Raw genomic sequence first — 27,051 nt, 5'->3', positions numbered from 1 at the left:
GCATCAATCTGCCAAATCTTCATCTTTCTTTAATTCCATGTTTGTTTCCCTCCCACGCCTTTGGAATGGAATTCCTCTGAATTGCATCATGTTAATAATCTTGTTGTATTTAAGTCTGAATGTAAATCTTTTTACTTGAATATGCTTAAATGATCTTGTGGTATTTAATGTTTTGGCTTATGTATTTTCAAATGCCTTTATTTTATGTATTGGCTTATATGTATTTTATATATTTTTTTTTTTTGTACTTTCAAGTTTAATCTTTTTATTCATGTGCAGGATGAGTGGGCACTTCTGTGTTTGGGCTTTTAGCCCATTCACTCATCCTGAATTACTTGCTTTAGTCATGTGTAAGAAATGTAAAGTGTGTATAAATGTACCGTTATTTTGTTACTTTGTATTTTGCAAGTAATTCAAATAAATATTATTATTATTATTAAGTCTGGTGGTTCCAGACGCAACGTCGCAATAGTTACAAAAAAGTAAGTTGATGTGTAAAGAATACAAAAAAATATATATATACCAAAAGGTCAGGTTTTAAAAAAATTAACCAATTTTATTTTGAAAAAAGATTTTACATTTTTAATATGATTTCAAGTACCGGTACATGTATATGCACAGTTTGTACAATAATACTAAAAGAATTAGAAAAGCAAAACAATTATGAAAAACATGACATGTTTAATATGTACAAATGCAAGATAAAAGTACATTGTAGTTATGGCAGTCAATTTAAACATAAGATTTTACATAACAACAATTTATAAAACATCAACACCAACAATTATAATAATAATAATTTGCCTTATCATGTCAGAAGGCATACCCATAACCACAGCCACAGATATGTGAACTTTTACTGCTTCAAATGTACTCATTGAGTCCTTACCCGAACAACATAGTGAAAAATTGTATCATTCCTATCAATGTATGGCTGTTGAAAATGATAATTGTTGTTCACACGCTGCTGATGCCACTGCCAGTAGAAAGTCTGGCCCCTGCCTTTGGTAAAGCTCATGGTTACATTAATTTGTGTGTTTTATAAAAATAATCGTTAGCACCCCTTTCATAGCTCATTATCGCACTGTGCTTGCATCCATGTAGTTGCACATAACACTATATATACTCCACGTAATCACTTGGTGCACTTGCAGTCAATGTCACAATATATTACACTTCACTGAACATGCTGAACAGGGTTTTATAGTCAGTCATCCAATCGAGCAATATATACACAGGTCAAAGTCACAAAACTTATTTTTGAATTACACTTGATAGAATTTTCAAATCAAATGATATTACACCTACCACTTGCTGTAATACTCCCTTAGGCAATGAAAAAAAAACCCTGTTCTACAGGCAAACAGATCTTTCAACTTCAAGTAAGGTTGGTTGGTCAGACTTTTGTTTGGGGGGGGGGAGGGAATGTCCCCCAAATATTCACCAAAATCTAAAAATATTTTGCAATTTGGGAAAATACCAAAAAAAATTTGTTGTTGAAATTATCGAAATTTGGGTCAGCTTTCATTTGTACAGGAAAAATTGAGCCTAATTTGTTTATTTTTTCGTCGCCTTAGGGTAGATCACTTTATGAAATCAGTAAAGATCTAACTATAGCCTATACAGAAAATAAGGCAATTTCCACAATGTCTCACTCACTTTTTGTTCTTTTTTTTTCCCCTTTTTTTACTAATTGTCTCTTCTGTCTAAAATTCATCTCCTTCCAACTTTTTCCCTCTGAATCAAAAATATTCAATTTACTTAAATTTGTGTCATATTTTCAAAGTTTTTTTAAACTTAAGATTTAGAAGTCACAGAAAGTGCAGCACAAGTTTTTTTTTTATGTGGCCAAATATCTCCAGTGAACCGTGAACATAAATCAGGGAACTTCACTGAACTTGATGATAGTTCCATGAGTAGTTACTAGCAACCAGCTTATAGTGGTAAAGATTGTCATAACAAATAGTGTAGAATAAGTAGTCCAAGGCTTGGAAACATCCACAGTGAGTACAGTTTTTACTGCACTAGAAATTTAAAGTGGGGTGATTAATTTGTTGTGCTGTTTCCCTTGCTTTTATATTTGCAATTCTAAGTTACCATACACTGACCCAAAAGGATTAAATTAGCACATTGTTATTTTCGTGGTAGAAGCTTGGAATGCGAAAAGCAGCGGCGTAGCTGGGATTTTTTCCAGGGGGGGGGGCAAGCCTGTATGGGGCGGGGGCCCAAACTAGGGGGCGGGGGCCCAAATAGACAATTTTTCCAAGCTTATTAATAACAATAATTGTATGGTATTGCATATCGTATGGATTCCAATATCTCTCTTTCCCTCCTCTCCCTCTCTCTTCTCTCCTCTCTCTCCCTCCTTTTTCCTCTTTTTTCCTTGCACTAGGGGGCAGGGGCCCAAATAGGCAATTTTTGCCAGGGGGCGATCGCCCCCTGCAGCTACGCACTAGCGAAAATTGCACTTAAATAAATATAGCACAAAGATGTCAACTTCTCCAGTAGTGACCTGCAGGGTTATAGCTAGCAGAATTTGAGTGCTGGGCGGCAATTTAGAGAATTTGCTTGATTTAGCAACAAAAGTGGACACTTTTAATGACAAATGTGGTAAAATACAAAATAAAAATTGCTTTTTTCAGTTTGAGTGGTGGGCTCTAGCATCAAAATGAACCTTGATCCTTCAGTGGTGGGCTCCAGAAGTGCTTACGTGGAAGGGAGTGGTGGGCTACGTGGAAGCGAGTGGTGGGCTCCACCGCCCACCTTAGCTACAACCCTGGTTTATACCAATACAAAAGTTACACCAATCATAGACTTGTTTCAAGTCCTTTGGCGTCCATAGTTAGTGAATGTAAAATTCATGGAAGCTTTGCCACATCTTCCAAAAATCTTTATTTCTTTCCGAAGTTTTGAAGTTATCTATTTTTTCAAAATAATTATTTACCATCATAACTTTGTGAAAATCTATTTGACATTTGAATTGCTAGATAGTGGACTTTCTTATCATACTTTACCCCAGGCATACTGTGCACTGCAGGGGTAATGTTTGAGCAAAATGCACACCATGCCCCACAAGGTATACTTCCTCCCTAGCTCATATTCTGACCTGACTAAAAATCCGAGGAAGTCCAGTATATGATACTTCGACCATGGGTCCTATAAAGAAGAGCATGAATAGAGAAAAAGTAAGGAGGAATACTTGATCAAGGCTACACCAATCAAGGACCTTGTGTGGAGATACAAAGCATAAGTAACAGGTATAAGCATGGTGATGTCCTTACTTTATCACCATGCTACGGAAGTAACTAAGGGCCATGGGGTTGCTTTGTAACGCAAGAAGTCAGTATCTTGTGATCACAAATCCCGACTTCTTGTGTTCCTGACTTAGCCAGTTTGAAATAAAGAGAAAGTAAAGATATCAAAATAAAGAAATAGTTAAGACAACTCTGGATCTCAAGAACTCATGAAATCTGTTCAATTTTTACGGCGTTGGTATTTTAATTGTAAGCCCATCCACGTTAGTTATCTCGAGATCCTATTTTCTTGACTTAAAGTCAGGAACTCGTGAACTCAAGCCACGCTTGAGTTCCTGACTTCAAGTCAGGAACACAGGATCACGAGATCCTGACTTCATGACTTTAAAGTCAGGAACTCATGAACTCAAGCCGCGCTTGAGTTCTTGAGTTCCTGACTTCCTGACTTTAAAGTCAGGAACTTGTGAACACAAGCCGAGTTCCTGACTTTCCTGAACACGAGTTCCTGACTTTAAAGTCGTGAAGTCTGGATCTCAAGCGCGGCTTGTGTTCACAAGTTCCTGACTTTAAAGTAATGAAGTCAGGAACTCAAGAACACAAGCGCGGCTTGAGTTCACGAGTTCTTGACTTTAAGTCAAGAAAATAGGATCTCGAGATAACTAAAGTGGATGGGCTTATAATTAATCTACTAACGCCGTGAAAATTGAACAGATTTCATGAGTTCTTGAGATCCTGAGTTGTCTTAACTATTTCTTTATTTTGATATCTTTACTATCTCTTTATTTCAAACTGGCTAAGTCGGGATTTGTGATCACAAGATCCTGACTTCTTGCGTTACAAAGCAAACTCACATGGCCCTTAGTTACTTCCGTACCATGCATACTAATTTATGGTGCTTCATTGATTTATAATTTAGGGCTTATTGAAGCACACAGGCCCCAAAAAATAATGGTTTGTCTCAAAGCTCATGAGTGGTTTGAAAACAAATTTATGCGAAATGCGATTTTTTTTAAAATTCCTGATTAATTCATGGTATTTGGAGAAAAATCATCTGATTTTCCTCGAATTTTTCCGGAAAAACTAAAAAAAATTGAAATAAAAAAAAATTCTGCATTTCTTTTTTTCCATATCTCACGATTTTATAAATGCGTGTGCAAGCTTTAAGACAACACTTTTTTTTTTTTGCCTAATAATAACAAATTAGTTCAGTTCCTGTAGCCAGAGTGTGCAGTGCCAGTGCGTACTAAGGCTACAGCAGCAATGTATTGAAAAAATAGGGATGGTGGTCCCAGATGGGCCAACCGAAGATATGATACTACTACACATACTAAATATTCATGTAAAACATTATTTTGCATTTTTGTGAAACCCCTTTTTGGGGGGTGCCCGCTACAGCGGGCCCCTTATTTGGCTTGACTTTGTAAAAACCTTCTAATTTCTGTCTTGCTAGATTTACTTCGCAACTATTTTGCTTTAAGTATGCCCAGTTTAGAAATAAAAACACAACTTGCTTGGTTTTGATTTTATTACTGTTTACTAATATGCATTGAATGCAAGTAAAGTAGTTCTATACAGTGGGAATTAACGCTTCAAATACGAAAAACACCACACCAGTTTTGGTGTATGGATTCCACGTCTCAGAGGCATTCCAAGGGCTTGGTACATGTAATTAAGCCTTGGCCTTCACTTGTTGTTTGCAAGGTGATGATAGTGTTTGGCGAAGTATTATCCAAGTGTAAGTACGACTATAGCCTTCTATCTGATCTTGTGACAATGGTGATGGTCGCAGCGGCGTAGCTGGGATTTTTTCCAGGGGGGGGCAAGTCTGTATGGGGCGGGGCCCAAACTAGGGGGGGCAAATAGACAATTTTGCCAGGCTTATTGATAATAATCGTATGGTAGGCCTTCCCTCCTCCCTCTCTCTCTTCTCTCTTTTTCCTCTCTCTCCCTCCTTTTTCCTCTTTTTTTCCTTGCACTAGGGGGCGGGGGCCCAAATAGGCAATTTTTGCCAGGGGGGCGACCGCCCCCCTGCCCCCGGCAGCTACACCACTGGATGGTCGTCCCAGCGGATGGTCACACCAAGGTATTTGTGATGATAAAGGTGGTGGCTGAGTGATTTTACGCTTCCTTGTTATTGTTAAGACAGCACAGCCAGCTGGATGACCATTCTACAATGTATTGTATAGTAATGCAAACTACCAAAACATTTAACACTGTAGGGCACCGTGTTGGCACTTCCTACAACTTGAGAACAAGGACCTCAAATGTTGTAGTTACTACAACTAATCAATACTACAATGGAAATTACAATTGAATGAACACAGCCTGGCATTAGCATGACGATTTTTTGCGTACACTGCGTGATGTACGCCAGCATGTGCGACTGTGCGTGGGTAGCGCGAAAGTGAATCAACCATGTCATTTATTGTCAATGCACTTTATTGTATGCGACACGTCAGAATTCCACCTGTAGACATGCTACATATAGATAGATTTCTCGATCAAACCAAAGTCCAAACCATGGCCTGCACTGAGTGTACACACATCAGTGCTGCATGACACACGTACACCCCCACTCACTCGCGTAGGCAGGAAAACGAGGACCTCATTTTTCACTTGATTTAAAACATACTAACCGAGGACTCACACATCCGTTCTTAAAATCGCCATACCGTGGACCTCACTCACACACACCAGACCACTTACTATCTAACCGTGGCCCGTCCTATACCACACCCATAGGTGGACCCGTTTTAAATGCATTTTTACGTTATTTGCGATGTCTTGGATATATTTAAAACACAGAGGACGTCCACGGTCACCGGGTGTCCTCATTTGACATGTGGGTATCCTTGTGTGTGTCCTCGTTTGCCTGGCTACATAAACACCCCCCCCCTCCCCCACACACACAAACTTCTTCTTCTTCTCGGTTACTGGCGGGGCTCAAACTTTGAGCATATATAAGCCAAGCATGTGCGAGGGGGTTATGCTGGTTAGCTGAGGTTCTGATGCGTCTGCAGTTGTGCCTTGAAGCTCTTAACACTTTGAGATGTGATGATATTGTCAGTTAGATTATTCCACTCCTTTATGGTACATGGGAAATATGAGTTCTTATAGTAGGGCCTATACATAGGATAGGTGTTTGTGCGGCAGTGAGGTATTTGATAATTTTGTGATTTCTTAAAAATGAAGCAAAAAAAGGTACGGCAAGAATTTTTCGCATCACGACGTCAAGTTCACTTTTCAATATGCAAACTGTAGTTAGGATAATGAAAACGACTGGTAAGCAAGTCTACTAAATGACATCAAAATCTGAAGAAAAAAAAATGGCGGACCGTCGCCGGACCCTTTCCAGAACTAATGCAGCATATTTAGCCATTGTCAACATGGGGTCATCACCAAGAATATTTTCCTTAAATAAAAAACTAACTCCTCCGCTGTGTGGTATTTCACGATATAACGTTAATGGAATTTTGGAAAGAAAAGTGCACATGTTTTTCGTGTTTTGAATCGGACGAGTGACAAGCTCTAATGACGTCATGATGTAAACAACGTTATCGTCATTAATAATTAAAGGTAAACCCAAATATGGAGAATCAGTTGTAAAGGGCCTAAATTAGCTCGAGATACTACTATCTTACATTATCTTGCTGTATTTCAGCTAGAGCTCCAAACGACAAGCTTCCGGGTTTTTTTGGAGAACAATACTGTTACGTAAGATGAAGAAGAAACCCGCCTCGGAGCCCGCCCCCTACTCATTATTTCATTGTACTTATTGCAATTTGCCTCACACATTACGTAATCAACACAAAGCTTTTGTGAGGATTAGTGAGTGGATAAGAAATTGACAGTCATGACAGTGGAGGATACGAAGGACACGCCGATTGTTAGTTGTCAATCAATCATGAATTGCCGCAACGTATTAATATTTTACTGCATGGCATTCCGCAAACACCAAGACAAATTATGCCGTATTTTTCCAAAGATCATCTCATATGAAGTAAGCTGAATGCGATCTGTACTTTTGTAACATTCCAATCGCTTTTGATCACCTATTATCGGTAATTTGCTTGAAAACATGTGAGTTCATGTTGTGTAAACATAATTAGCATAGACACAAATGAAATTACGATGCAATACAATGCAATTTGAATGCGCAGCAGATCTATAGAAATAACGTTGCCCGGTTTTATGCAGAATTAGACCCTGTCTGGCCTAAAGAGAAATTTAGGCTAAGCTAGTTTAAAGTAGCCCTAGAACTCTAGCCATAGTATCCGTTTTTACTTCTACTAGGGCCAGAGGCACTTACATTGAAAAATTTGTTGGAGATGCTTGAACGATCCAGTACAAAAAATGACAGCATTTCAATGCTTGATCGAGGTCACTAATTAACATGATAAAACCCACTTGAGAACACACAATCGCCGGTCATTTCTAAAGATGCATTTATACTAAATCGCTTTTGGAGAAACCTGAATCGCACGCATGGTCAGTGTACTAAATCGCCGTCGTATTTGCCTGCTGAGCATGCGCATGATTCGCTGTTTTTCAAAAGCGACACGTAGGCCTATATTGACACCCTCTGTCGGTCAACATTCTCTAAAATTGCACACATAACTTGTGTAGTTAGCGACAATGATTCAATCTGGGTATAAACACAGCTTTACACAATGACTAATTTACATAGGCACAAAAGACCGTGTTCATGTACCGTTACTCAGCCAAACATGGCAGAGTAGGTCCCGGATCTTCTGTACATGTTCCTATCTCCTCAACGTTATACCTGTTCCTGTTCGTCTGGCTTCACTTGAAGCGTTGAGCAGTATTGCTACACTACAGATACAGATACCTTTCCAACAAGGAAAGAGATACAAAAGGCGAACGTCTAGTTTAAAGTCTTATTCAGATTTCATTTGACAGCTTAACCATCGCGTATACGCGCGCGACGTCAAGTGTGTGCATTGGACCTTGTGCAAATAATACGCGCTGGACGGCTAGCAGTACGCTTAATTTGTAAACAGTCGGAGGGCCATCATGCGCGTTTTCCGTTAAAGGTCAAATTATTAACGGACGCGACCTTGGCAAGAATGACCGTCGCACTCTTGGGTATGCTTTTTTACTTTTCCCGCGGAAAATTTCGATTTGAAATGTATCGTATTATGTGTAGTCAATCATCTTGGGCAATTAACAAATAAGTTTTATTAGAAAATATCTTCACAATTCTCTACTTGATTTCCATTTTGTCTACTTTTGTCGTTAGAATTCGTGATTTTTGCGTTTGCTTTACCTTCAAATTTATTTTCGTTGCTAAGGACTTCTAACCCGGATATTTTCTGTCTTAACGCTTTAATCATTCTAATTTTTAGCCAGACAAGTAATTTCAACCTTTATCTATCGATTAGTCTTTGTCCCAAATTTTGAACTTAAAATTCTAAATTGTTATAATAGTTGAAATTGGTTACCCTGATTAGGCCCATCGACGAAAATTAAGTAAACAACTTCATAACAATACCGCGTGACTTGACACCATGAGCAGTACACGGCGTGACTTTGTTAAGCGCCTAAGCGCGCCATTCATCTGCGTTCAGTGAAATACGCGCGCAGTTTAACACTGCTCGCATGAACCTTCTCAATGCTGTTGTCGAATGGCCTACTGTTTACTGGTATTTTTCCGTCTTGTAAAATACCCTTTTCATCCCGGCAGGTTTTTGTCTTAACCAACCAAAAATCTTGATTTTTTAATATGAGGATAATAAGCCATGTTTCTAATCATATGCAAATTCCTGATTTATGAACTCGCACCATTTTTAAAATAATGCAGTTTTCTTACTCTTTTATCTCAATTCATGACAAAAATTTGTGTTTATGTGCCCATATCATATTCCTTGCAAAGTTACGGTATTTTTTGTGAACATATATGGAATGTTGAAACTTAATGAAAGCCTTTCTTGTAGTTATATATAAAATATATAGCTATTAGGAGTTGTAGAGAGAAATTTGGAAGCTTTAAAAACTGCAACCCAAACCAAGCAAATTTAAATTTTCGTTGTGTGCGTATTCATAGCGTACAGTTTAATAATAGCGCGTCAAAGTTGAATGGCCCTCCAACTGTAAAAGGGAATCTGAATAAGACTTTAGCACTGCCACTGATTTTTTTTACCTGATTTAGTAACTGGTCTCGAACATCACGATCCTGACTCAGTCATCTAGACATCTACACAAGCAGCATCTGCACTGAGTGAAATACAGGTTTAGATGGCACATAGGCAAGTTTTTCCGAACTTCTCAATGAATATTTAGGTAAGCTTATGACAACTTCATGACTAAATCTGAGCCATCCGGTCATATTTCTGACTTGTTGTCAATCTCTACTGCAGTGTAGTATTCGTCGATATTGGTAAACTGGTTACGCGCATCACTGGTTGTATGAGGTCCCAATGTATACACAAACTAGGAATGAGTCTACTGTAGTGAACCAGATGGGAACCGACGCGATTGAAAGAAAGATTGCTAAAACAACACAACAAGAAGAAAACTGAAAATGACTTTCATTTCCTGCAATACTTAAGCATGATAAGGAGAGAGAATTATGTTCAAACATAAGACAGATTTAATTGCTTTAACATCAGATTATATTTCTGCTCCAAACAGTTGTACCAGCTTTTTCTGTACATAAATAGTAAATGACCTCTGACCTGAATCAGCTGTTTCCTGCACTCATTGACACTGCATACAAACACACAGAAGCTGAGAGAAGTTGTTCCAGATTTAGTGATTATAGTAATGGCAGAAGTTCCAATAAGTCACCAACTTCACAGTGGTTACCGTCATGAAGTCAGCAGAGCATGGCAGTGTGTGAATACCTCCATTGATGCTACAAACCTCATCTATCCTCTCTTCATTATGTAAGCTTAAAATTTAAACATGACGACTATGATAGGTAACCTAGGCAAACCTTAGTTAACACATTTACTAGTCAGCGAATTCGCCGAGACCGGGGCCCCAACACAATGCATATTTACATAGAAATTTGAATTTTTTCGAGAATAGGTGGGTGAAGGAAACCTACATAAATATGTTTTCTATACTTCACTTGACCCAAATATATGATTTTTTATGGTGATAATCAAGTCGCACATGGAATTTTAGAGGATTTTGATAGCAGTTCCATTAAAAAAAAGCTGCCATCGCCATGAGACTAAGATCTAGAAACACCCCGAAATGCCGTTTTGGGGAATTTTGCTAGCTGAATCTTTTTGATGAAAGTCAATCTTTGACAAGATGTAACTTTGCTACGGAAAGTGCTATGAAAAAAAAGGTTTTCAGTTTTGGCTTAGTTTACTCAAGGGCTTTAATTTGATATATAAAACGATGCAATTTGATGGCAAATTTGAATTCACCTAGGATACCTAAATATGTCTGAGTATGATAATTTGATTGTAAACAAGACTCAAACTTAAAAATAAACTCAGAACTAGTTTAGTAGTAAGTATACTGGTACATGTAAGAGGGAATTCATTCAGCAACAGAGGGGTGAGCATAAACTTGATAAAGAATGATTAAAGAATGATTCAACTTATCATGCTGATTTTAAGACAGAGAGTCGATCATGTTGTGTTCACACATTGTTAACGGAGTATTAATACTCATTGGGCTTTACAAATATGCCCATCAGTACTCCACTTACATGAACTTACACAGTACTGGAGTAAACAACTTGCATGCTCTAGATGTAGACCCTGAGATCTTAGATGTTCCTAATAACATCCTCATGTCACCAACATACAATACCAACCATTTTCCATGTAGGCCTATAGTAAATTTACTTAGCCAATTGAGCTACAAATCTCAATCCATTGGCTTATACCAAAGTAAACAACCAATGAAATTGGTTTTAGTAGCCATTTCTTTTCTGGTCATGATGCAAGCCGGGGACTTACATCCCAACCCTGGACCGTACGCACCTAAATATCCCTGCGTCTTGTGTGGTAAGGCAGCGTTGGAACCAACGAGCAGTAAGTTGTGACGAGTGTCACGGCTGGTTCCACGTCGAATGCATGAGCATGTCGACTGCTACATACAATGTCCTTGCTGAATGTAGCCAAGTTGAATGGATTTGTTGCCAGTGCGGCATACCAAATTTTTCCAGCTCCCTATTTCAGAACAGCGATATTGAGCTATCCAACAGTTTCAGCTGTTTGTCCGAGGACGGTACCATTTGCAATGATACCAGCTGCGAACTCCCAAGTTCACCCTTGGCTTCATCATCACAAACCCATAGTAAGTTCAAGGATCGTAAGCAGAGCCGTAACAATAGGCAAAAGCTGAAAGTTCTTGTTGTAAATTTTCAGGTCTAAAAAGTAAGACTGCAGACCTTGCTTGTTGTATAGACCAACATTCACCTGATATTATAGTAGGTACTGAAACTCACCTTGACTCATCTATGAATAGTAGTGAACTATTTCCTCCTGGCTATACTGCCATCAGGAAAGATCGTGATTTTAGGCCAAAAAAAGGCGGTGTTCTCCTTGCATTCAAGGATGACCTCATTGTCACCCACCGCACAGATTTGGATTCAAATTGTGAGGTTGTTTGGGCTTCCATTCAGTTACAAAGTACCAAGCAAATTACCATTGGTGCATTTTATAGATCACAAATATATGGTGCTTCAACCGATTACATTGACCAGCTGCGGGAATCCCTCAGTAAGATTCCGAGGGGCGGTCATGTATGGTTGGCAGGAGACTTCAATTTTCCTGGTATAGATTGGGACAACTTATAAACCCAATGCCCAGTAATCAGTATGCTATGCTATCAAAGCATTTTTTGGATCTAGCTACTGACTTTGGATTCGACCAAATGGTCAGTGAACCCACCCGCATCAACAACATTTTGGACATTTTTCTCACTAATAATTCCACCTTGGTAGATAATTCCTCTACGATCCCGGATATTAGTGATCACGATAGCATACCGGTTCTCACCATCAACATTAAACCCAAAATTGCCAAGCAAAATCCACGCAAAATTTTCATGTGGAGTAAGGCAAACCTGGAAGCCATAAAAGCAGACTTCAAGGAGTATAGTGATTCCATTTCCAACAGAGACACTTCTCAGTGTACAGTGGAAGATTTGTATGATGAGTTCATTAACAAAGTTGATGCTGTAATGGACGAGCATGTCCCTTCTCGTAACGTCAGCAAAAGAAACCTGACACCATGGATTAGTAATAAGATAAAACGTTTACATAAGAGAAAACAAAGAGCCTATAACTCTTACCGTAAGTCACCTAACGAGGAAAGTCTGAGCCGTTTCAAGAGGTGCATAAAACCACTCAAAAGAGAGTAGACATTCCTACAGAAAATATGTTAGTTCTATCTGTAATGGAGTCCAGTAAAAATTCTGGTCTCACATCAAATGCCTGAAAAGCGATTCAACTGGAATCCCCACGCTGAAAAGTAAAGGCAAGCTTGAGTCTGATAACATCACCAAAGCAAACATTCTCAATGCTCAATTTGCCTCAGTATTCACACAGGAGAAAGACATTTTACCCCAACTACCTCCCAGTTCATTTCCACCTGTCCCAGATTTCAAAATTTCGTCCGAAGGCGTTTGTAAGCTTCTTTCTGGTCTTAACCCACACAAAGCTTCAGGCCCTGATGGTGTCTCTGCCAGAGTTCTTAAGGTTGCTGCTGAGGAGATATCCCCGGCCCTTACTACCGTTTTCCAGAAATCCTTAGACACTGGCGAGATACCATCATCCTGGCTGCGTGCAAATATTTCTCCCATATTTAAAAAAGGTGACCGTTCTGATGCCTCCAACTATCGTCCAGTGTCCCTTACCGCCATTTTGTAGCAAAGTTCTTGAGCATATCATCCATTCACATATCATGACCCACTTTGACAATCACTCCATCCTAACAGACAAACAATTTGGTTTCAGAAACAAACATTCATGCGAGTCCCAACTTATCCTTACCGTTAACGACCTAGCCACTTCATTTTTAAGAAATCCCAAACAGATATGATCATCATGGACTTTTCGAAAGCCTTCGATACCGTCCCCCACAACCGTCTTCTTTTAAAACTTCATTCATATGGTATCCGAAATAATTTACTCGCATGGATTTCAAATTTCCTGAAGCACCGTGAACAGAGAGTCGTTGTCGGTGGAGAACACTCGACCTGGGCAGATGTTGGTTCTGGCGTCCCTCAGGGCACGGTGCTAGGCCCGTTGTTATTTTTAGCATACATTAATGACCTCCCAAATAATCTAAATTCAGAAGTCAGACTTTTTTGCAGACAACTGTGTCGTCTACCGCCAAATTGTGAATGACATCGATCATATCCTTCTCCAAGATGACTTAAACACTCTAGAGAAGTGGCAAAAAGACTGGCAAATGAATTTCAACATTAAAAAGTGTTTTGTTATGAGGGTAACTCATGTCAGAAATCCCAAAATGTACAGTTACAAGATCGGAGAATGCATACTGGAGGAAACAGACAACCACCCATATCTTGGCGTCAACATATACTAACAATCTTTCATGGTCAAAACACATAAGCAACATAACATCATCTGCTAACAGATCCCTAGGCTTCATTAGGCCAAATTTACATTCCTGCCCCAAACCACTCAAACAAACTGCATACATGTCACTCGTTAGACCAATACTTGAGTATTCTAACGCAGTGTGGGACCCACACCAAAAAGATCTCATAAATAAATTGGAAAAAATCCAAAAAAGAGCTGCAAGGTTCACCACAAATACCTATGACAGGAAAACGAGCATCACAAACCTCATCAAAGACTTGGGTTGGGACACCCTTCAAAACAGGCGCCATGCAAACAGACTGACAATACTTCCAGAAAGCCAGAGAGGGCCTCCTGGCTCTGCCGGTGGATCACTTGCTCAGACCAAACCCACGTCAATCGCGGCATACACAATTACACATCCAGCAGCCTATCAAATAATAACCAGCACCAAAGATTGCCACAAGTATTCCTACCTGCCAAAAACATTCAAAGACTGGAACAACTTGCCGTATTCTATTACGCAGATAACTGAGCCAACAAGTTTCAAGGAAGCCGTGCTTCAGCACCTTCGCCAAGACTAACTTTTCACTCCGTATGCGCACACTACCCTATACGCCTGGCTCCAGCATTGGGAGTGTTGTATAGTATACCTACAGATATAGATACAGATACATAGGATTTCGTGATCCTAGCATCCTCTTTTTATGACACTTTTCAGTAGATATCCACGAAAAAAGCTTATTTCCAAAATGTCAGTTGATTCCGATTTTGCGTTTGTGAGTTATGCATAATTATGTGTATTTAATACACTGCTCCATAGACAATGTGTTGTAATTTCGTTCTGGTACACCAGAACGAAATTCAAATTTGGTGATATTTTTGCTAAACGAATTAATCAGCAAGAAATATTTGGTACATAAACATTATGTAGCCAGAGGTTTCCAGTGGTGTAAAAATCTCAACTTTTTTTTGGGAAAAGTGGGGGGATGAGGCTGCGGGATCATGAAATGCCCCTTTAACTTAAGAGCATATACAGTAAAGCTAATTAAAGGAAAGGCAACAAAATTGATGAGTTCAACAAGAATGGTATTGTCTATTGATAGAGCATTAATAACTACATAAATTTGTACTATCAATGACGACACAATAGGATCAAATCCATTGTTTGTTATTGGTGGCCTGGATTGAGGATATACTTGGATATTACTCGTGAACTCTACATGTAGCTTCAAATTTGCACACAATAGTTACGCATTCAAAGCTAGAGTTGGAAGCTGCCGTCTATTTTGGTAGGTCAGCTACAGGGTGAGTCAAATAAAGTGCAATAGAGCAAAGAATCAATATTTATGCAAGTCGAACTTTCCCATTATTGAAAGATTCTAATAAAATGCCACACTCAATAGTCACGACTACTGTTTAATTTAATGAGTCCTTTGCTGTGATACCCAATTTTGTTATTTGTCCACGAGTACGAGATACCATGTATTTTGAATGAGAGCACACAATGCACGGTAAAGGCACCAGCTCTGAAACTGACTTAAAACTTAAATAAGGTTGTTTTTTGTGTTATTTTAGTTTCTTTTTTTTCTGTTCAGACAAACTTTCTAAGATTACTTTTAAAAGTCCTTCTTTCCTCACTCGATTCCAACTCCAGTTAATCCCAATATGTCCAACTTTAACTGGATATTTTGTAATTCACTCCACTTCAATTTGTGCACATTTAATTTTGTAAAATTATCAAAAAACATGATTTTCCTTCATTTTCCCTATACCCCCAGTCCCCACGATCGAACATCCGGGCCACCAGGCTGCCAGGCATTAACATTGTTTATGCGCGGCTCTCGACTAATCTTGCGCACTGTTGTAAATATGCCCTCAGGCCGCAAGTTGCCCCTCGGGCATAGTCATGAATTAGGGGTTCATTCATATATTTTCATGACTAAACGGTTGTTTATGCCCGAGGGGTCGCTTGCGGCCCGAGGGCATAAACATCAACATCAAAATAATAACAAAAAATTACCAGTAACAATGTTAAAAAACATGATTTTCCTTACCCGGGGATCGCACATCCGGGACACCGGGCGGCTCTCGACCAATCACGCGCGCTGTTAAATAGCGTGTATGTATGAAAATATATTCAACCCCAAAATCATGAATTCATATGTGATGATGTAATTATGAGAGATGGGTTGTTAATAGTTAACTTGCTGTGAAATCTTGTGTTGTATTTTTAGAGAGAACCCTGATGGAGAGGAAGCCATTGATGCCATGCCTGGGCAGAGCAGACTGGGAATCGGTAGACTACAAGCATTCTTACAACCACTTATTGAAAAAGGTCTTAAAACTGTCTTGCTGTTTGGTGTCTTGTCTGAACTAGGCAAGGTAAAAGATGCTTCATTAATTAAGGCTAATATAAAACAACTTAAAACCGAAATGCAAAATGTTTCTTTTATGGTAAATGTAACATCAAATCAGTGCAGAGTATGTTAGGTGCGAAACTTGAACGGTAGTTTTCAAGTATAAATTGATTTCATAGCATATTTAGTGATGTCATATTGCTTGAGAAACGATCTTTAAAAAACAGTTGTCATAATTTTTGGCTTGAAAATATAATATTTCTGGATTTCTCAAATAAAAATACAGAAATTTGATAAAAAATACTCCCAAAAATGAAATGTGTGCTGCCTGGGGCCAGCTACAGAAAACAAACTTGTGTTTTATCCTTTACCCCTGGACACTACTGGTTATCTAACAGCATTTCTGATTGGTTGATAACTTGAAATGCTCATTTTATTCAGTGCCAATTATGACTAGCTAGGCCTTAAGGGGGTACTACACCCCTGTCCAATTTTGTGCCTATTTTTGCATTTTTCTCAAAAATTATAGCGCATTGGGGACAAGTAAGATATATATATTATAGGGGCAAGGACTACAACTACTGCACTGGAAATTTTTATTTCAGCACAGACAACAGTTGTGGAGTTACAGTCAAAAATGAGGAAAACCACTATTTGATCAATAAATCAATAACTACTTGCTTTGAGTTGCTGAATTTTCAGTACAGTAGTTGTAGTCCTTGACCCTATAATATACATATCTTACCTGTCACCAATGTGCTATAATTTTTGAGAAAAATGCAAAAATAGGCACAACATTGGCCAGGGGTGTAGTACCCCCTTAAACCTTTCATGGTCAAACTTGCATTTGCAGATGACCTTATTAAATACCCTCCTTGATTGGTTCAAAATTCGACACAATATTCATTTTGTCCAATCGGCAGGTAGTTCTCATGGGGATAAAATCTTTTTTCAATAAACAAGTATTACAGATCCAAACAAGAAGTCAAGTGTACTACCAGGCATGCTTGGAGTCAGTTGCCAACAGTGTGTATCTGAAAGTAAATTTGAACATAATTACAAAATGAATTTAATACATTTTTAGCATGTTCCATGTCAAATATTGATCATTGGCTTAGGGAGATTTTCAACATGGGGGGGGGACTGAAAGTTTTGGTGGGCCCTTGAGTCAGAAAATTTTGCAAAATATAGGTCAAAAACACCAATTTTCCCTCAATTTTATCACTTTTTTAACTTCACCTAGGATTATTGGGGGGCTGAAAGCTATTCCAGCCCCCGCACCAGTTCCTAAGCCTATGTTGATTAACAATGGTCTCAGTACCCATAATGGACTTCATTTTTTTTAATGGTGTAGAATCCATTTGCCATTAATTAGGAACTGCTGCTTTACAATAAATGTTACAAACTTTGCCATTTTGTCTTTAAAAGAGTGTTACGATCATTTTGATATAAAGGTTGTTTAATTTTTTTCTTTATAACAGGATGATCGTGGATGCAATGCTGATTCGCAATCCTCACCTGTCATTGGGGCTATCAAAACCCTACGCAAATGTTTTCCACAGCTTCAGATTGCTTGTGACCTTTGTCTGTGTGCATACACTGACCATGGACACTGTGGTAAGCAGACAGGGTCTAATTCTGCATAAAACCGGGCAACGTTATTTCTATAGATCTGCTGCGCATTCAAATTGCATTGTATTGCATCGTAATTTCATTTGTGTCTCTGCTAATTATGTTTACACAACATGAACTCACGTGTTTTCAAGCAAATTCGCCGATAATAGGTGATCAAAAGCGATCGGAATGTTACAAAAGTACAGATCGCATTCAGCTTACTTCATATGAGATGATCTTTGGAAAAATACGGCATAATTTGTCTTGGTGTTTTGCGGAATGCCATGCAGTAAAATATTAATACGTTGCGGCAATTCATGATTGACAACTAACAATCGGCGTGTCCTTCGTATCCTCCACTGTCAATTTCTTATCCACTCACTAATCCTCACAAAAGCTTTGTGTTGATTACGTAATGTGTGGAGGCAAATTGCAATAAGTACAATGAAATAATGAGTAGGGCGGGCTCCGAGGCGGTTTCTTCTTCATCTTACGTAACAGTATTGTTCTCCAAAAAACCCGGAAGCTTGTCGTTTGGAGCTCTAGCTGAAATACAGCAAGATAATGTAAGATAGTAAATGTAAACCTGTATTTTAGCTAGAGTATCTCGAGCTAGTGGTAAGCGTATTTGACTTGCTACTGTGAAATGAGCATAAAGTCTGTCGCAAGTTGGTAGTTTTTAAACATCCTGGCTGCTGCATTGGTGTTCTTTGTTTTACACGCACCTATTGAAGTCAATAGTATGTCTGTATGTTCTTTGTGAGTGGGGGAACAATGGGCCATTCACAAAGGACATACTACTGGCTTGTACAGGTGCACGGCAAACAAAGAACATCAACTCAGCAGCCACAATGTCTTGAAACTTCTAATTTGCAAATGTACCCTCATTTCATGTTAGCAGGTCATATAAATAAATTGGAGACAGTTTATGCAAATTGCAGACATATGCAAGATAAGAAACAAACAAACAAACAAACAAACAAACAAAAACAGCAACTACAAACAGGATTCTGATAAGCCAAGTACTGTATTTGACCTAGCGACCCCTCCATAAGTAGCATCCCATGAACTTTCTTAACTTGTATTAATCTGATTTTATTGAATTTATAATGAAATGAAATATGGTAAACAAATGCTCCTTACATGTAAATAACATCAAAATCATCTTGGTATAGCTGTCATTACATTGATTGTAAGAGAGTTGAAACTTCACAACATACACAAAACGTCCGTATGGCAGTCAAATTGCTGTTGAACGCATTAAGAAACACTTCAACTGTAGTAGTCAAATGGGATAGGGCAATTTTTTTATGTTTTCTTTATATCACTTATCAGTCTAAATTAGGCTGTTTATAACTTTAAAATATTTTTATGTAGCTAGGGTAGCTCCGTCAATGACAAAGCAATGATTTCAAACAAATTCCAGCACTTTGATACTTGTAGTAACTTGGACATAAAATCTAGATACTTCTTGTTCTCATTCTTCTTTTCCAAATCAGGCATATTGAGACCAGATGGCACCATTCACAATGCTGAAAGTTGTAAGAGGTTAGCTGAAGTTGCCCTGAGCTATGCACAGGCTGGTAAGTACTTCAGTTGGTTTGCCTTCCCAGGACACACACACAATGGGCTACTGTAAAAATTCGCCTAATGGTGCTATGGGCTCCCTTGACATAATGGAATTTTAGGCACAACCTAAAAGTGCCCTCCCGTAAAATTCCCACCAACAAATAAGGACACAGAACCTTAATTCTTGTTGGGATTTCAGAGGAGGGAGCTCTCTATTTGCACAAAAAATTCTTGCGTCCAGATGCAAAATTGTATTACTGGGACGCAACGTTCAACAAATTTACCAACCCGTTGCATCCAGTCCGACGCAAATTGATTCAAGTATAAGATTACTCAATCTACTTTCTATGAAATAAAATGAATATTTTTATTATTTTGTAAACCTGCATCGTGCATAAATGAATATATTAGCAACATATAGACCAATGGACCAATCAGTAAACAAGTTATTGACCTTTCATATTTAACCACTCCCACTTTGCGAACAACTTCCAGGGTCAACCAACCAGTCAATGAAAATTCTTAAGGCAGCTGGGGTGTGTGGACAACTGTAAGAAACGAGAGTAAAAATACAACTTTCTAAACTATCGTACAGTGTCAGCAAGTTTGCATTCACGTAATTTGTTATTGACAATAATGTTTACATAAATCTTTAAAATCTCATCAGGAAAATGGAAATGGTCAAATATTTGTATCAAACTGCGATGTAATGCAATGCAATATCGGCAATTGGGAGCTTTGTAAAATTGTATTCCCTGAATGTTGCCCAACACATCAACATGTACGGATGCACAAAAATTTTGTAAGACGCACATTTCCCGACCAGGTTTTACAGTTGTGCGTCCGATCGGACGCAGAGTTTTTGTAAGTGTACAAGAATCACAGTTAAAGAAGACCAAGATCACATAAAAAAAAGTTAAAAGGTAAAGGAGTTTTTGTTAGCGATTAGGCCAGACTTCACCGTGAAATATTGCTGTGAGGGGATCGCCACACCTCCTCCACAGCGAGTCTGTTACCTTTCCAGCATTTAAGAATGCCGGTACCCATTTATACACTTGGGTGGAGAGGAGTAATCAAGATAAAGAGCCTTACTCAAGGGCACAACACGATGGTGTCGCCGGGGCTCGAACCTGCAACCTTGCGATTATGAGTCGGAGCCTGTTTCACTCAGCCACTGTGCTCCCTTCAGATCTGATATATCTAAACCATTATTTGCTTTCATTGTAGGATGCGATATAATTGCTCCATCTGATATGATGGATGGGAGAATAGGAGCTATCAAACAGATATTACATTCACATGGTCTGGGCAGTAAGGTAAGGTTTTGATGCATGTCATGTGCACCCGTGGTTTACGTCACCATGGTATGAAAGAACAGACTTTTATTTGCACCTTTCCTTGCAGAATACTTAGATTTAACCATCTTCTTTTCCTTATTGCTAAAGATATGTGGCCCGCTCCCATGAAATGAGCGTAAGGTCGCAAGTTGGCAGTTTAGAGGCGTTCTAATTGTTCGGTTGCTGTTTTTTATTTGAAGACACCTATATAGTTAATGGTATGTCCTTTGTGAATGGGGACATAATATGCTGTACTTTGTATTCAATTCTGTCCCCATTCACAAAGGACATAACACAGCCAATACAGGTGTCTTCAAACAAAGAACAGCAACTCAATAAATCAATAATTGGAACGTCTCAAAACTCCCAACATGCAACTTTGTGATCAATTTGTAGCAGCAGGTCACATAATTATGTTTCCCCACTAAAGTATTACTTAATCTTGAAGTTAATACTATGACACAACCACCCCCTCATGCGTACCCCACACACACCGACCTGTTTTTCCTTTCCAAGTGCAGACTGCATACACCGTAAGTTTACACACTATCCCCTATTAACCTGTAAATTGTTTTAAACATGCTTTTTACCTCCACTTGCATAGTATAAAGGCATTAACATAAACTGGTAATATCAAGTGGGTGGTATGTCGTCATTACCCCCCAATTACAGGGAATTAGTTTAGCCTCATGTATATCCCAAGTTGGATAGACAATACAAATACATTTGCATAAACAAACACCTAAAAACAACTATATACTGCTCACAACTGTTCACTGTTTAGAATTATGCATTATTATTTGCAATCCAAATTTATATCATAAATTCAGCCCTCTGAGGTGGGATAATGATTATCTTACATTCATATATTTTATAGGTAGCAGTGATGAGTTACAGTGCTAAATTTGCCTCTAATTTTTATGGACCATTTCGCTCAGCTGCCAAATCAGCGCCTTCCTCTGGTGATCGCAAATGCTATCAACTACCTCCTGGATCCAGAGGGTTAGCAAGTAGAGCTGTGGTGAGTTCAGAATCATTGGAGTTTCTCATCTTTCACTTTTTATGCAAAAAAGGGTTAATTATAGGGATTCAATCATGTTTCACCGTTGTTTATCACTGTTTAACAACGATGCATCCGCGTCATCTGTATGCTTTACTTCGCGAGGGCAGCCTGAGCGAAGTAAACCACGCAGATGCGCCGGACGTGAGTTGTTAAACAACACCGTTTAAGAATGATGCGCCCGCGTCGTCTATGGTTTACTTGGCGAGGGCAGCTTTAGCTGCCCGAGCTAAGTAAATCACGCAGACGGGCCGGACACAAGTAAGTTGTTAAATGGTGATGAACAACGAAAACAAGCTAAAGACCATATAATTCAAAGGATTATTTCATGAGAAATGTCAGTTAATAATTGCTACTTGCCTTGCAAAACGATTGGTGATTTCAGCAATAAACTACAGAATAAAGCGGCAATGTTTAGCCGCTACCTCCAAAAAATACGGAATTTAGCTTGTAAGTGTGTATGCGTACACAGGTTCCAGACATGACAAATTTATCCGCTCACACGTAACGCGTATTCGCGCATACGTTCATTTGTATACGCTACTGTACAAGTGTGGACTCATCACAGATTAACAATGGTTGACTCCTGTACAAAGGTATAGGAAGAGTTGTTGAATTGGTTGTCATTCACAATCATTTCTAGTGTGTGTCAGTCAATCAGAAAATTGTGTTTTTATCAAGCAATCGGAATTCCTGTTTTGTATTGAAAATACTATTGCTAAAATTGTATTTTATATTATTGCTACCATTGCTAAAATAATACAAATTGTGATGGCAACTTTAGTCTTCTGGTAATAAATTATCATGATTATGCTTTTGTGATACAACAGGATCGTGATGTCGCTGAAGGAGCAGACATGTTGATGGTCAAACCAGGCATGCCGTATCTTGATATTGTCAGACAAGTTAAAGACAAGGTAAGGATAAGGATAAAAATATAAATACTAACCCTGGTTAGCTTGAGCTATGTTATAATCTTGTTTCAATACAAATGGATGTTATTTGTGGTCAAGTGTGTGCTTCATGCAGGAGACACAACCTTTTACAAACCTGTGCCCAGCAATGATGATATTGACTCTGATGACCAATACCAGCAAGACCAAACTAACGGTAATTTCCACCAAAAATGACATTTTACCAAATTTACAGCTCACCATGAATAACTAAGTTATCAAAAGGGTTTTGGGTAAATGTGGCATTTTAAATATAACCCCTAACCATAACCCCTGACCTTAATTAGCATATGGTGATGTTGCTGTCTTAAATGCCACATCTACTGGGTTTTGTATGTCAAATTCCTCAGCATGCACATAATATATGTAGCCATTTATCCTGAAACATCCACATTGAGCATATCTGCAAGAAAACCAGAAAAATCAATGGATATATCCACAGGTCCTTCAACTCCAATTCACCTACCACTTACTTTATACTCTGGTCTGGCGAGTCCTGGAGTATGGGAGCATCACCTGGCACCAGCCCCTTATTAGCACTCTGAGCAACAGGTTGGAATCTGAATGCCCAGCGTTTTGCTGCCCGGCCATCTTGGAATCTTTCCAATGATGACCTCCTGCTCAGTGCTAATCTCCCTCTCCTGGCTAAATACCGAGACATTATTTGCCATCTCGACAAGATTTGCAACTCCCTATATGTGCTTCTTCAAATCCTTACAAACCTCATCCCAGACCCAATCACCAGAACCTTAACAACTGTTACAGCTCTACTCTTGATACTCTCTCTTCTGCAGACTCTTTCAATACCAAAGACTCATTTTACCCATATGCACCCACCTTGTGGAATTATAATGCTGAGCCATTAATTGTCAAGTGCAAAACTATTCAAAACTACTGTCAGCCACCATCTTTTGTGAAATGTTTTGCCAAATCCTTTTTACAAATTAAGTGTACTACTAACCATCCATGGCTTATTATTTTGCACAAGATCTTACAAATGCAGACCTGCCAACTGTCCCTCATTTTGAGGGACTGTCCCTCATTTGGGGATTACCAAAGTGAAAATGAGGGACAGTCCTGTTTTCTGAAAATTTCAGTGATGGCAAATTTAAATGTAAGAACAACAGAAAATGATGAAAATATCTCTTTAAAATTTGCTATAGCATTCTCTTTAGTCCATTGTGATAAATTCAGACCTGCAAAACCTTCTCTGAATTCTGAAAGTATTGCACACCGTAAGTCTTTGAATTTGTTGGTACCTGGTTTGTGTACATGTACAAGGTTTTGGTCTCAATGTCCCTCATTCTGACTTTGGTAGGTTGGCATGTTTGACATTTCACGCATTACGCAAGGACTATGCTTAAAAGGGATTTGCCAAAACATTTTAATCAGCTCCAAATTACCTGATTACCTGAAAAAAAAAATTACAGGGCCTTATAATTAGTTCCCCCAAAGCCACCATCTTGACATACATCCTATGAAAGCCGATGGAGAACCAGAATCGACTACTTTGCCCGCTATGTATATATTTAACTAAATTTTGTTATTATTTTTGTTGATTTCCTAGTACCCAGACCTACCATTAGCTGTATACCATGTATCAGGGGAATATGCTATGTTATACCATGCAAGCCAACATGGAGCATTTGAACTGAAGGCAGTAGTTATGGAATCAATGACAGCTATGAGGCGAGCTGGTGAGTTATTTTATTTATTTTATTTTTTCATTTGTCCAATCATAACTGAAATCATTTAAAACCATATTATAACATTTGCTGAGGAGAACGCCCTCAAATTTTTTTAAATTCTGGTTTTTACACAATTGTAATGTACTTTAGTCAATAAAGATACTCTGCAAAAATCAAGACTTTAGGTGCTGTAGTTTTGTCAAAATACGAGATTTTGAATAAAACGATGGAACCGGCGTTTTATCATTACAATGGAAATATTAGTCGAACACGTATGTACAGTACGTACACAACGTGCGGGATACACATACACACACACACACCCCGACGATCGTGCCGTGTTACAACCAAGGAGTAACATGCATGGGCGCTAGTAGTAAATTCCAATTTTCTATGCTTTACCTCACTTGTTCGGCTCAAAATTAAAAGGGACATATCTGACAGTAAAAGCTAACATTTTATGGAAAATAAATACTAATCTATTTTTACAGAAATGTTATAATATGGCTTTAATTGAAAATGCGCTCCAAGCTGTATCAATTCTATCATCATTATGTGTATTTTCTGCAATTAAGTGGCAAATGCTGTGTGTAGCTATATGTTGTTGTTGTAACTTAATCCCCTTCTTCAAAGGAACACCTTGTATTACTTGCTAACACATGACAGCTTTCCAACACCTCAAACTCTTCTTCTTACCTCACAGCATATTAAAAAATAATTCATACATAAAAGTTCAGATCATGAATACTTGGTGCAGTCATTTCATAAAAACAAAATTTCAATACTCTATGCATCCCATTAAAAGTTAAAGTACATCAAAACATCACATGCTCAGTGCAGAAAAAATGTAAAAAGTGCAACCTTGCTCTCGCTAAGCTGAAATCTTGCCTGCAATAGAATAAGAGTGCAGGCAAAATTTTATTAGTTGCTTTGTTCTTCTTGACATTTTGTTGCAGTGGTAATATTTCTGGCACAGGAGGAAACAAGCTGTGGCAAAATTGCCACTGTGCTTATTGCAAAGGTAAAGAGCATGCAAAACATCCTAAATATTGGCCTTAATGTATATGTGACGTGTCATGTCAAAATCAGACACTTTTGGGCAGGTTATAAATTTTGAGGTTTTTACATATCTTAAATATAGAGATATTTTGCTCCATAACGCCATTTTCCCCAATGAAATCAGACATTCCTAAGCGAAGATAATGAGTTCGTAAGTTATGGTAATATAAAATTGGAAATTGAGATATCGGCCTTTAAAATATTATTGACAATGTTGAGAGTAGGAATTACCTTGAAAAATGTCTCAAAAAATACAAGATGCCAGTTATATTCCAGTCTGAAACTATCAGACAATATTTTTAACATTAATAACATCACAAATTCGCAAAACAAACCCAAATTGTGAAAAAATCACCCAGGCAGATTTTTGGCTATTTCTCCATTTACGATCCTGCCCAAAAGTGTCTGCTTTTAACATGACACGTCACATATAATCTCCCAAATGGTGGAATAAGTGATATTGATCATTTTTGTAATTCAAATGTCTTTTAATTTTCTGTTTCAGGTGCTGATATCATCATCACATATTATACACCACTGCTTCTTGATTGGCTGAGAGAGGATTCATAATGTTAACACTTCCTGCACACAACCATAAATGGGAGTATTTCCTTCCTTGCGCATCCAAGATGGCCACCATGTTATGAACGGCCATCTTTGACATTCACTAATTTTAAAATTGCTTTTAGAAATCAGGATTGGTAATTTGAAATCTTTATGAAGTAATTATATTATGTTTCCCTCACACGCATATCCAAGATGGCTGCCATGTGATAGCCGCTATGTACTGTTAGCCCGACTGTGAGCAAGGAGTATGACTTTACTGACGGCATATTGATGCACTTTGTGTGAAGGAAGTGTCAAAAGGGTGTCAACAAGTGTCTTACATGGACCACATGCCTTGACTGAAATATTGAAGGATTCTGAATATAATATTGACTTTCCAAATCAGTTCAGGATATCTCAAAGAAATAGTCAAATGTGATGTCGGACATAATATATTATGCAGCTGATTTTATTCACTGTACCTCCGTAGGTTGATTAAATTATGTATAGACGAATCCAACGAGCCAAGTCATGGTCAGGATTTGGTCGGCCATTGACTGGGTCCCCGCAGCACCAAACTGGTGGTGTGACTGCCCAATTGGGTGGATTAAAGCCGCTTAAAATTCGATGTTAGATTCTTTTGTGTTGTAAACTGTCATCATTCTTTTGTCTACGTGTAACACGGGTGATAGAATGCAGTTTAAAATTCCCTCTAAGGCTGCATCATTTCACATTTTAGGTGAGATGGAGCCGACAGGGACCCAAATATGGCTGCCATTGAGGTGTAGGAATGATATAAAATTGGATCGGCTGAGCCCATATTTATTAGTCGAGCTATGAGTTTTAAAATATTGACGAGGCGTAGTCGAGTCAATATTTTAAAACTCATAGCAAGACCAATAAATATTGGGCGTAAAGCATCCAATTTTATCATTATTATGTTTTGGATCCAATATTATCAGAACTTGGATCCATCAAACATAATAATGCGTGAAATTGGATTCGTCTATACGTAGAAATCCTTCCTGGCTGTTAGCACCATTATCATATCACAAATTTAAAAAAAAGAATGAGCAG

The 27,051-nt window shown here is 38.4% G+C and overlaps 2 protein-coding genes across 2 annotated transcripts in view; one reads left to right on the top strand and one right to left on the bottom strand.

The window, feature by feature from the left end:
* Positions 1–1,097, bottom strand: part of LOC140165703 (galactosylceramide sulfotransferase-like) — a 43,248-nt gene extending 42,151 nt beyond the window's left edge. Inside the window, 1 exon segment of the mRNA XM_072189012.1 lies at positions 890–1,097. Coding sequence (XP_072045113.1) covers positions 890–1,018 — 129 coding nt within the window. The 5' untranslated portion in view covers positions 1,019–1,097.
* An 8,827-nt stretch (positions 1,098–9,924) lies between these two features.
* LOC140165702 (delta-aminolevulinic acid dehydratase-like) lies at positions 9,925–26,602 on the top strand. Its single transcript, XM_072189011.1, has 9 exons — positions 9,925–10,159; positions 16,026–16,173; positions 17,630–17,765; positions 19,262–19,345; positions 20,559–20,647; positions 21,546–21,689; positions 22,559–22,645; positions 24,249–24,378; positions 25,934–26,602. The coding sequence occupies exons 1-9, from the start codon at positions 10,038–10,040 to the stop codon at positions 25,996–25,998; spliced, it is 1,005 nt and encodes a 334-aa protein (XP_072045112.1). The 5' UTR covers positions 9,925–10,037; the 3' UTR covers positions 25,999–26,602.
* Positions 26,603–27,051: the final 449 nt, after the last annotated feature.

Source organism: Amphiura filiformis, chromosome 12 (assembly GCF_039555335.1).
Source record: "Amphiura filiformis chromosome 12, Afil_fr2py, whole genome shotgun sequence".
Classification (NCBI taxonomy): Eukaryota; Metazoa; Echinodermata; class Ophiuroidea; order Amphilepidida; family Amphiuridae; genus Amphiura; species Amphiura filiformis.
This window is presented reverse-complemented; position numbering and strand designations above follow the sequence as displayed.

Coding starts and splice junctions, on each gene's coding strand:
- LOC140165702 (XM_072189011.1), top strand. CDS start 10,038: ATGGCAGAAGTTCCAATAAGTCACCAACTTCACAGTGGTTACCGTCAT. Junction 17,766..19,261: donor CACTGACCATGGACACTGTG/GTAAGCAGACAG, acceptor TTTCCAAATCAG/GCATATTGAGACCAGATGGC. Junction 19,346..20,558: donor CCTGAGCTATGCACAGGCTG/GTAAGTACTTCA, acceptor CTTTCATTGTAG/GATGCGATATAATTGCTCCA.